We start from the raw sequence: 13,174 nt of genomic DNA on the forward strand, positions 1-13,174 counted from the left end.
AGCCAAAGCCTGCGACCACATGTCTCCTTTGTTCTGAAGACAAAGGAGAGCTTCCACAACTCAGTCTCCCAGGGTCCTTCATCTTCTCACCTAGCTGTGAAACCTTTCCGGCTACTATTGGTCACTGTGTGCCTCAAGACCCATGAGGTCACCAGGCCAATAAAACCAGAGTTTTGAGAAAGTTGAGATAATAGATTACTGGGAAACGTTAGCTCTTACTCTTATCACAGCATCACAATATCAGATCATGTTTGTTTCATGTAGCATTACCCAACTGCCATAGACTCTCACACAATTGGAGACTTACCCCCTCCTCCTTGCTGATGAAACATTCGTAGACCACGCTTCTTCTCAAATTAATTTCTTTCTTGAAACCAATGCCTCACCAGAAATGTGTCACTCTACCTTATAGGAGACCTTCAAGGATTATCTTCGTGGGCAAATAATAGGGTTAGAGTTAGAGTACTTCTCCAGGGCAAAAAAGGCAAGAGAATCCAAAGTTAATGACTTCTCACTATCACTCAATCAGAATTCCGACGCAATTTAGAAGGCATTTCAAGTTGCAGACAACATTGGTGCACTCTCCTATCAGGAACAATCATAACTTCCCAAAATCATAACTTCCCACCTTCTCTCTCTGACTCAAAAGGCATTAAATCCATCTCTAATTTATATGTGGATGTCAATTTTGGGTCCTTTGCACAACTCTCTCAATTATTCGATTTACCAAAATAAAAACTTTTTAGGTATCTCCATTTTGTCCAGAAAAGCATTATTTCCTTTCCAGACCTTCCAACCAACAACACAGTGGATCATATCCTCTCATTATCCCCACATCGCAAAGGAATAATTTTAGTTTTCTATAAGAATATATGCAATATCATCCTTCACTCCCTGCAAGACGTTAGAAGACTATGGGAGAACGACCTTGGTGAGGTAATGCCAGATGATCATTGGAAAGCAGTACTCGACTTAATACACACCTCCTCCCCTTGTGCTTGGCACAGCTTGATACAACTCAACATTGTTCTGAGAACACATTTGACCAAGGTGAGACTGGTAAAAAAAAAATCCTAACGTAGACCCTTCATGCCCTCGCTGCAAAGGTCAGCCAGCGGATCATATACACATGTTTTGGTCCTGTCCCAAACTTGGCACCTTTTGGGCCAACATTTACAGCACCTATACTAAAATCTACCAAAAAACCTCACCTCCAGTCCCATATGTGCCCTTTTCGGTTTATGCCCTGGAACTCGCTCCCTCAAAGACAAGGCTTCTGCAATTGTAGCCTTTACCTCCTTGATTGCCAGACGTCTCATTCTCCTCTCCTGGAAGGACCACGCGCCTCCTATCTTTGCAAGATGGATTAGGGACTCCTTACATTTTCTCTAACTTGAGAACATCAGATATAACCTTAAAGGCTCTTTGCAAAACTTTAGGAAGATTTGGACCCCATGAGTATGTTTAGAGCTTGCAAGTACCTTTAAATAAAGATAACTAGAATATGAATGCTAGTATGAGGCAGCTGACCCATGCTTGTATAAATTTGTATATACGTTCATCTCTATTATATGCTGCAAAAACATGTATGGTGGGTTTATTGGAAAATCAATAAAAAGTGTTAAAATAAAAAGGCATTTTGTCAGAAAAAATAACAGCACTCTTTATTACTACTTTACTATTGCAAGCAGACTGCATTTTGCGGTTTAACAAAACCAACAGAGGTTTGGATTTTCTTCTGTGGAGCAACAAACAAACAAAACACGCCTTAGAATTTGTGGCTGACGACTGAAAATGGTCACACACAAAAATGTACCCAGTGCCATCTGAGACAAAGTTTCCTTCAAGTGTCAAAAATGAGATGAGCACAGACTGTGTATGAAGTGATGTGAAAATATGATGAATTTTCCCCAACAACGAGATCATTGTGGAAATACTATGACAATTCTGAAATTATGTTAGATTGGCTAATAAGGTGTATCTGGAAAAGGGACCGGCTAACAGTAGAAGCAGACATGCATGCAGACAGTGTGGTGTGGCGCTCTGTTATGATGGAACGTTTACCTGTGGCTGCTGTATCTTGATCCCTGCCTTGGCGGTCGGCTTCAAGCCATTGGTACAAAGCTGACGACGAGCCGCGTGGAGAAAAACATGGAGCAAAAGACAAAGAAACAATGTAATGTCAAAAGAATGGCACACAGAGAAGCACACATTAATACATGCATAAAATTGAGCAGAGAATAAACAGTACACACATACTATTGATATCACAACAGAGCACAGCATGGTATTTCAAACATAGCACACATGGGGCTCAAATGGAAGTATGAGCATTCGGAAACAGCACTGTTTACTTTGCTGTTTTATTTTATTGGGGACAAAACCATCAATAGCCTTTGCACTGGAAAAAAATCAAAATGCAGACGTATGTTGGACACATATTTGAATATATAGCTTGGGGTTAATGGTATTGAGCAGCTCTTTGGAGTCAAACCAAGCAGGAGCATATGTATGGCAACAAACATTTCCAGTTCCAGCAAACCAATAATGCCATATTTAGACCACAGATCTGACAGTTCACATCTTTAATGTGATACAACAAACTGTATGAATGAGAAAGTGGGCATTCGTGATGCATAAGTATTTCTGCTTTAACTCCACTGGTCCAAAATATTTATAAACTCATTCAGCCCAGCTTTGTTCAAACACATAAAAACACGTATTGGTTCTGAGCCACACACTCTGGGCCACATACACACAGAGGTGGTATCTAAAGAGCTCATAGACGCACAAAACACAAATTCAAACCTCTCATTCTGTGTATATGGAGCCAGCGCCTGCTGTGCTGAACTCTACTGCCAATGCCTGGCACTGGCTGGGTGAGAGCAGCGTTCCATTCCTCGGTAAAATGACAATTACATCGGAGGATGGTGGAGATGTGGTTTTAACACCTTCTAATCTCTTGAAATGTATCCTCACATGATGTGGATCAGAGCTGCAGAGAGCGAGACCAAGTCAGAATTAGACAGGCAAGTTTGTGTTTGTGAGTGTGTGTGTGTGCATGCACGTGCATGGGTGTGTGTGTGTGTGGCTCTGTTGGCCCTATTTGCTCTCTATCTGCCAGACACAGGGTGCCACTGTGGTGATGACATACTTTTATCACGCTGTCAATCACTGCTTTATCCAATAGAGGCAGAAGAGAAAGGGTGAAGGAGGGAGAAGGATAAAGGAGGAGGGAAAAGGGGGGAGATGGAAGGAGTGGGACAATAAGGCTACGTCAGGAGGTAATAACGGTGGCCAACTCATTTCCATTCAGGCACATGGTATATCAACAGATTATCAGATGCTGTTTATCTAATCAAGGGGTTGGCAAGTAATTTTGGCCACGGGCCAGTATTTTGCTAAACCAGTAGATGGCAGGCCAGAACATAATAAATGGCTATTTCAAGATATTCATTTTCAAAATGCAGTTTTTGTATTATCCTGGTGACTAACAGATAGACTAATAAAGTGAAACATAATGTCCCTGGTGGAAGTATTTATGACATAGCCTATTTCAGAATACTCCCCTGGCATTAGTACCCCTCCTTAAATACACCTACAAAATACTAAAACATGTGCAGAGTTGAGTTGAAGTCAAATTTTGCAGTCAATGTTTTTCATAAAAGGAAAGTGAATTTGCTTTGCTACTGTTCAACTCTGTGGTTTAGATACATGTTTTATTGATTTACTCAACTGGTGTTATTTTAGACGGCAAAACCTGTGATAAATGGTGTTCCATGCACCATGCATTCACGCTCAATATATTTTGCCAATCAGATGGAGCCCTGCTGCCCTAAATAATAAATTAAAGACATTCAGATCATTGAAGGGTATTTTCTGTCAGTTAATCGTTGTCAGAAGAAGAGAAAACAGAGAGCTCACTATGAGCGGATGATTATATAAAATAACTGTTAAGCTTATTTATGATCCCAGAAGCTGAGGGAAAAGTAACAGAGCACAGACACATCGACTCCGCTGTGTGTGTGTGTGTCTCTCAGCTGACATGTCTGACTGCTACAGTTTTAAAGTTGTTTGTCGGCACAATATCAACAGTGATCTTCACATAATGATCGTTACTTTTATTAATGAGTTAAATCTTTATTCAGAGCAGCGCATTCATCAGCCGCTCGCTCGCTCTTTTCTCCTCTCTTACACACACACACACACACACACACACACACACACACACACACACACACACACACACACACACACACACACACACACACACACACACACACACACACACACACATGTATGTAGAGCTGGAGGAGATGGCGGAGCGCTCCGTTTGGTTTGACTCAGTTGGCGCAGCGCACATTGTGAATAACAGAGACCCAGAGAGGAGCAGTAGATTACTGACAGAGCTGCTAAAAACTGTATAAAAAAAAATAATTCATGGCCCAAACATGTATAAAAAAAGGACCCAAATTAACAGTGTAGGTAAGTGCTGTGCTCCTGGGAGTGGAGCTGTCCGTGTCTGGAGCCAGGGACTGTATATGTATATTTATCGCAAGTCATATCGTCATCGCAATATTTTGTTATGTTAGTGCATATCGCATGTTATCCTAATATCGTGGGGCCCTAGTTACTGCCATGACTACAGGCTGCCAGTTGCAGACCATTGATCTACACCTTTTTCTATGCTTTTTAGAGAAGTAACTGATGACAGGATCTCAGATAACCCTCACTATGCTGGATAATATCAACAATAGACGGGATGAGACAGGAGGTCACGGCATAAAAGCGCATTGTCATGATGTCTGTGCTCTGGGGATTTGGAGGGAAAGTGCGTTCCCCTAAGTCCTTTTGTCCCAGTTAAGCTTTGGTCACTATCGTGGCACAAGTCCAGCATTCTTAACTCATGACACAACCACGACAGCTGCAAGACAGATAAGCCTGCCAGGCAAGTGTTTGCAACACTTACTGTCAGTCAACAGATAATCCTCAAACATGAAACTGGCATCAAACAACATTTGACATATTTATTTGATAAATCACTCTAAAGCATACGATTAGTGATATAATTTTTTCCTTATTGTCAATCTAACATCATCTGATACAGTGTCTTACTCCAGTGTTTTCAAAATCTATAAAAAAACATTTGCATAGCACCTTTCATACAAAAAATGCAGCTCAAAGTGCTTTACATATAATATCGATGAAAATTAAATGCAAGTCAGAGAGACCAACAAATGTAGTATTTTCTCCATTAATAAGGATACAAAAATTACTATGATGATTTTAATATCTTAGTTTAATATAATTTCAATGTATTATGGTCATTTTCTCAAAACAACCTTAAAAAAAATTAAAGATCAGGAGTGCACTAGAGCTAGCATGCTAGCGAACTTTTTTTGCATGATAATCCCGTATTTTCACACAATTTCATGTCACATCCACCATCTTTGAAGACACACGATGCACTTGATTGAGCCCGCGGATAGTGGCGATGTTACTGAACTTAACTGCTCCTCTAATAAAAAAAGCATCCTGGCAGGGTTGCATACAGACCACTGCTAGCAGCTTGAAGCTGTGTGCTTTTGATTTAAATGTGAAATAATGCAGAGCATCCAAGCTTTTCAATTTCAAAAGTGATTGATTCACCTGCATAAGCATAGATGTTATTTGGATATTATAGGTTTGTCACTTTAGTAACTGCAAACAGTAGCATTGGTTTATTTAAGATCTCAACAACCTTAAAAAAAAAAGGTCACACTAGCGTTAGCATGCTAGCAATCTTTTTTTTGCATGATAATCCTGTATTTTCACATAATTTCATGTCGCATCCCCCCTCTTTGAAGACACACAATGCACTTGATTAATGTGTCTGGATAAACGGGGCGTCGCTTCTTCTGCAACAATGAAGTTAAAACACTGCGTTAAGTCGTAATGGGGGAATAATTTCTGTCTGCAGGAGTGTGTGTGTGTCTGCTCATCTGATAATAAATACAACAATGACATCAACACCAGAGGCCAAAACAAAAGCGGGAGGGAGGGAGATAATTGTAAAAACAACGAACAAAGGTTTGTAAAGATAGTGGGTAAGAATTTCACATGGAGTACTTTAACTGATGGCAGTCATCACTTGTTTACCCAGCCTTATCACAAAGACCAGAGGTCAATGAATGATTTGGAACTCAAAGTCCAATTAACCTATCAATGCATGCACGCTTTGCCGGCAGTGTGTCAGCGCAATGTTACAGTGTCTGCTGGACGTGAATTTAAAATTTAAATGTACGTGTTCTCTTTAGAACAACAGTGATGTCCTGAAGATAAAGCATGGTTTCCCACAATGAACACCTCGCCTCAAACAAACACAAGCTCTGCTAACATCATAAAAACATGTATCAAATACAACCTCACCTATAAAAAAGAGGTGACATTATCTACCAAATTTTGTTAAAACAAACTCAATTCCTGGCATGTGTTATCGGTCTTCATGTGAAACTTCAAATCCAGATGAGACAAGATAGTATATAGAGCTTATATATAGTAATGAGAAGACAAAGTTAAGTCTGCAGTGTGCATTACAACATCTGTAAAACACTGTTGATTATGATTAGCCTGAAAATAAATCATGAATGAGTGCATTTCAGCTGCGTGATGCTCAGGCTGTGTTTATGAGGTATAATCCTGTCTGAGTATCCAGCATGTCTAACACTGAGGTGAGGGCTTGTTGGTAGTCAGCTGGGCTTCCGTAGTCAGTGCCATGCAGCCTGTAATCTGACATAAGAGGCCTTAGTTACTGCTGTGTGGCCTATCACAGTTATATAACGAGGTTTATGGCCTGGCTGACATAACACAATACTCCATGCTGTTCCAGACATGTAGATAATGTGTGTCCCTGGGGAGTCGGAGGTATCATGTTATGGCATTTCATTCAGCAATCAACGGAAATGAATGCAGGGTCATTAATGACAGATGGTTAATGTTCTGCATTTATTTGACACATTCATGTCACTACATACTGTACATAGTTGGGGCCGCACGATATTAGGAAAACATATGATGTGCGATAACGTTGTTGAATTTCGCGATGACGATATGACTTACGGTAAATAAACATAAACTAAGAATTTCCACCATAGAATTTAGTTGGGAGGAGCGGAGCGAGATTTGACGGAGCCGCCTTGCAATTCTCTGTTCTCTCTCAATTCTCTTCTTCTGACAATGATTCATTGGCAGAAAAACCAGACAATGATTTGAATATCTTTAATTTATTATCTAGGGCAGCAGGGCGCCATCTAATTGGACGAATATATTGACATGCAGAGCGTGAATGCATGGCGCATGGAACACCATTTATCGCAGTTTGGGCCGTCTTTTGCGATACCTATATTGTGAACGTTGATAACGCGATGACGATAGATTTTCAAACCACCGCTACATCTGGTGCAAAAAGCAGTAGAGAAAATAAGTACACCAAAACTGAATATGCATTTAGACAAGGCCAACAACAGTGAACAGAATTTGCTGCTTTCTAAAAATGACTTTGGCAGCTTCATGCACACTGCTCAGCTAAAGGCTAGAAGCTGTTTCGAGGTTGATTTGGAGCACAACTTTTCTGAATTGTGTGGATTGCTTCAAGTGCACTTTGTTGGTTGGCTGTTGAGTGTCAGGGATGTGTGGTCTCATCCTGTGGGAGATGCTTTATGGCTTCTAGTCAAAGTTCAGCAGAGATAAGGGAGTAGACACGATGGGTCTTCTGTCTCAGAGTCAGTGAGCCCTGGAGTCAGTGACCTCATAGTCAAAGTGAGCAGTTCACCTTGGGAGGTAAGTGCAAAACTCCTCTGTCAGGCTGACCTTTAACCCTGTTATCGTTGGGCAATATGGAAAAAAATCTCATCACAATTTTTTTTTTCATATCAGTCAGTATAGATATATTTCTAAACATAAATCAAATAACCACTAAATATTTTTTTGCCATTCTCGTGTCTACCTCATTCTGACCTGCCTGGTGCTACAACAACTGCATTTTCCTGGTGTGTGGATCATAAAGTTTCATATTATCTTAACTTAAATCAACACCACTGCACTGAGGCGCATTACTCCGCTGGTCAACAGCTCAACTGCTCCTCTGATGGTTTCTAATTATCAAACTGATCTTTATAAAAACCTGCTGAATTCATATTTATGTTCCTGGATAAACGGGCCGTCGCTTCTTCTGCAACAATGAAGTTAAAACACTGCGCTGCGTCATAACCTGCGGGAGGAGCATCTGTCTGCAGGAGTGTATGTGTGAGAGTGTGTGCGTGCTCGTCTCTGTCCCTCTTCACACACAAACTTATAACCACGTGTATTAAGATATTCATCGATGATGTCGGATCATGACTCCGGATCGTTCCGGTCACTTTAAGCCCGATGTCCTGACTGTGTCTCATAAGACACACACACACACACACACACACACACACACACACACACACACACACACACACACACACACACACACACACACACACACACACACACACACACACACACACACACACACACACACACACACACACACACACACACACACACACACACGTTCTCTTAAACCAATCCTGAAAACCAAGCCTGAGGATCTAGTACATCTTAGAATATCATACAGTACCTTCCTGACATTCAAGTGATGTGTTCAGTGTAGCCGGAAGGAACTGTCCTAATGGATTACTCTAACAAGCTTAACAGCACTCAGGCCAAGCTAACAAATCAAGAGGCAGTGGGCTGGAGACAAAATGCAAAGAGATGGATGTAATCACTGGAAGGGGAGAGAAGGGAAACCGATAAGCGACAGAGAAAGAAAGAAAGAACTTTTCTAGTTACAGCACTTCTCTCGAACAACACTTGACGTGGGCTGGAGGCTAAAATCACAGACTTCCACATCATTCACAACATGAATTTATCTTTCCGAAAAACCCAGATACAGACAAAGGCGGTAATATTGTCACATCAATGACAATACAGAATGGTATGGTATAAACAGGAGGTAATCCAATTCATCATTTTCAATGAAACTGTCCGTTGATGCTTTCTTTACTGAGCTTTTCAGTGGCAGATCAAGGAATTTTCTTTCCCCTTATTTTAACATTGCGAAATTTGATGTCAGAGAATAATTAGTGGATCTTAATGACACAAATTAGACATGTTTAGGGGACTGATATTGAATGTGTGCAAGTTGAGGGAACTGTTGGCCTTGCGGGGGTATGCACTCTGTCTTGTAGCCTCGGAGACCAAGATGATATCTGGTCTTGGTGAAGACTGATTTTCAGCTGCCTCTCCAGGTCAACCGACATCACCGCATAATGCAGATGAGAGCAGCCCAGCAGAGCAGTTCACACACTGGCCATCGCCGGCATGGAGGTGTTATGTTTTTGGGTTGTCCGTCTATCCGTGCCATTCCTGTGAACGCGTTATCTCGATCTGAACGGTTAGATGTTGGAACCTGATAGGCTCTGGGCCTGCCGCACCACAACAAGTGCCCGTCTGGTTGGCTACAGGGTCATCAGCTGGGGAACACCATTCACTGATGTTTCGCCCCTTATCTCCTCGTAGCAGGGCATTAAACCTCAATCTCGTGTCCGTCCCAGACAAGAGCAGCAAGGGTGCTGGTCTCCCGCTGGTGGTATCTGTAGACTTTCCTTGTCTTGGGTCCTCATCTTGCTCTATTGGTGGCCACTTGCCTCTTTCTTTCCACAACCTCCAGCAGCTTCCTGAGAACCTGGTCTTGTCTCCACCTGAACCAGCCCTGTGCAACTTGCAAGAGTGTGTTGGAGGCAGGCGTTGGTGGTCACACAGACATCACAGGCCTGTTCTGTCCCCAGCCACTGGTGTAGATTGCGGGGGGAGGGAAGGGTTGCCCTAATAAAGAAAGTGAGGCTTGAAGCAGCTTCCATAAATATATCAAGAAAGGAAATTTCTTCAAATTTGGTACAAATATTTACTTGGACTCAAGGATGAATTGATTGGAATTTGGTGGTCAAAGGTCAAATGTCACTGTGACCTCACAAAGCACATGTTTTGCCTTGTGAATGTGATATCTCCGGACCACCTTGAGGTAATTCTTTCACATTTGGCACAAACATTCAATTGAACTTGGATTTCATTTTGGTAGCCAAAAGTCAAAGTATGTTCATGTTTTTCTTGAACATGATACCTTAAGATAAGCTTGAGTAAATCTTGGTACAAACATTCATGCGCCTGGAGGTAAAAGTCAAAGGTCACAATGACCTCACAGGACTGTGATTGGGATATATCAGGACTGCCTGTTGGGAATTTCATTATATCAGGCACAATTCAAATTGACTCATGGATGACCTGATTAGAATTCGGTGGTCAAGGGGCAAATGTCATTGTGACTTTTTGTGTTTTGTCTTTTGAATGCAATATCTCAGGAACATCTCAAGGGAATTCTTTCATATTAGGAATACATGTTCACTTGGAATCACTGGTTAACTGATTAGATCTCGTAGTCAAAGGTCAAGATCAAAGTGGCCTCAAAAAATGTTTTTGGCCTCTTGAATGTGATATCTCTAGACTGCTTGAGGGAATTTCTTCAACTTCTGATCAGAAGATCAAAGATAAAGTGATAACATTTCAGTGGTCAAAGGTCAAAAGTCACAGTGACCTATGAATCTGAGAAAATATATATGTCGAAATATATACACAGAAACTGTACTGGTTGTTGGTGGAGGCATACAACCGCAGTGCTGTAATTCTAGTCTTCAGCTGTTCCCCCTTCATTATGAAAGTGGGCGCCTTGGCTGTAGTACAACTATGTCTCCCCCAGCTGATTACCTCAGCAATGGTCTTAAGGACGTGGTCATGTCTTCAATGATAGCGCCTCTCAACCAGGGCCTTGGAACAGCTGCTGAGGATGTGCTCAAGGGTGCCTGTCTTTGGACAAAGTGGTTGTTTTTGCTTTGCCTCAGGCGAACCGGTTGGATGGACTAGGTAGGATATCATAGACTTACTGGATCAGGAACTTGGAGTTCCATTTCCAGATGTTGTGCCTGGTGACAATCTCCTCCATGACCTGTTCCCAGACTAAGGGGAGCTTTCCCTCACAGCCATGGTCTTTGAAGTGGTGAAAACTTTGCATAAATTTTATCTGACTGGCACATTTCATGATCTCTCCTTTTTTCCAGCCACTTCCTGCAGTCTTCAGTAATACACATGCAAACTGGTAAATAGACAATGAGATGGAGATGTTACCAAGATCCATGGTGTTGAAAATAATTTTGTTAGCGTATTTTATGGTCAGAGTTTAAAGGTTCACATGTATTTATGAGGTACTGATGAGACATATGCTGCAATCTGTACACGAAGGGTTCTAAAAAATGGGCCAGCATCATTGAAGTGAATTTTCCTTTGGCAGCTTCTTAGTCTCCATGTTCATTTTTGGAATATCCAAAGTGAACCTATGCTTTATGCCCTGTCCAAATTAGGGCTGGGCGATATATGGAAAACATATTTTCTTCACATCAGCAGGTGGGGCGTCGCTTCTTCTGCAACAGTGAAGTTAAAACACAGCGTTGCATCACAATCTGCGGGAGGAAACTTCTGTTCTGTCTGCAGGAGACTCCAACACCGGACCTTTAATAAACGTCTGTCCAAATCCTGAAGCAGCGGTGGTTATAATTATTCAGTGGTGCACACCCGCTTAAACAATGAATGTAGCAGAAAACATAATCATTATGTTCTGTAACTGCAACGATGCAGAGTCGTCCACCTCCATGCTGTAGCCCAAACATTAGCACGTGTGCTGCTGCTCCTACACGCTGTGTGCGTCAACCTAACATGACGTGGATGTAACTCTATTCCAGCCACATGATCGGTTCGGCGCTATTCTCATCGTCATTGGCTGTTCGCGCTGTCTGTCAAAACATGGATAGAATGAGTTCTATCGACATTTATACTGACATATCTTATATTTCTATCGAGGAAAAGTTATGCCGCGATAATTATCTCTATCGTTTTATTAAACTACGATATTCTGCTGGATTCCAAAAAGAATTCGTGGTAATTTTGGAAGAAATTATACAAAAAAAATAATTTCGATAAAATAAAAATGGACAACCTATAGAAATTACCTTTTCAGCAGCTGCTTAAAGATAACCGCAAATTCAGGAGCTCTGGTGGATTTGGGAAGGGCGTTCCAAAATTTGGGAACTACAACTGTAAACGCCTCTGGTTTTAAAAACAAAAGTACGGGGAACAGATAAAAGGCCTTGATCAGATGATCTTTACCATTCTCAGTGGCAGGGAGGCAACTACAGTGATCAAACTCTTTTCCAGGCACAGTCTGTTTCTTTGCTTTGTTTTGACACACAAATATGTGGATCCAAAGGGTAATAGCTCCTCCAAAGCTTTCTTTCCCAGCTCAGGGTGTTTCTTCTTCACAAACACCTAAAACCGTGTGAGAGTGGAAGTGTCAAACTTCATCTGTAGGCCAAGGTCAGGTGACAGATCCAAGAGTTTTTCCTGATAATTGCAGGAAGCTTTCTTCTGTTTGCTTCAGACAAGAGAAATGGGTTTCTCACCCAATCCAGCTGTGCTGATTTCTCCTCAATGTCAGGGAAGTAAGAGGTAAAACCACTCATCAAGTTGGCCAAATGTCCCTCTATGATTGACTTCACAGGAGCGCTCTGCTCATCCTCACTAGAGAGGAAAGCATCCAACCGAGGAAAGCAGGTGAAATCACAGCTCTGCATTCTTCAGGAAACCACACACATTGTCATACAGGTTCAGAATATATATGTCTCTGCTCTGCAGACCCACATTCGCTCAGTTTGATGAATATATCTGCCAGATAACATAGCTTTGCAAGCCAGTCTGTGTCATCAAACAAGGTGTCATGGGCAGAACTGTGCTCCGACAGAAAGGTGCGCACTTCAGATCTTAATTCCAATAGTCTGTTCAGTAGAGAGAGAGAGCCTGCGCACTACTGTGTGTATGAGCAGTTGTGTGTGTACAGCTCCGATGTTTTCACAAAGGAAGTTAAACAGTCGCGCATTAAGTGGCTTTGACTAAATGGTTTTTTTTACTATGACGCTGTCGTTCAAAACGTCACGCAACACAGGATTTATTTTCCTGGTCTAGTGCTTCCCTGTGTATAACACAGTGAGTCCAATGCACTTCAGGA

At 41.7% G+C, this 13,174-nt stretch overlaps 1 protein-coding gene across 1 annotated transcript in view; it reads right to left on the minus strand.

Annotated features, from left to right (window-relative positions):
• The window catches only part of LOC118101663 (DENN domain-containing protein 5B), a 53,892-nt gene that overhangs the window by 38,214 nt on the left and 2,504 nt on the right, over positions 1–13,174 (minus strand). Inside the window, 1 exon segment of the mRNA XM_035147590.2 lies at positions 2,065–2,124. Coding sequence (XP_035003481.2) covers positions 2,065–2,124 — 60 coding nt within the window.

This window comes from Hippoglossus stenolepis, chromosome 22 (genome assembly GCF_022539355.2).
Source record: "Hippoglossus stenolepis isolate QCI-W04-F060 chromosome 22, HSTE1.2, whole genome shotgun sequence".
Lineage (NCBI taxonomy): Eukaryota > Metazoa > Chordata > Actinopteri > Pleuronectiformes > Pleuronectidae > Hippoglossus > Hippoglossus stenolepis.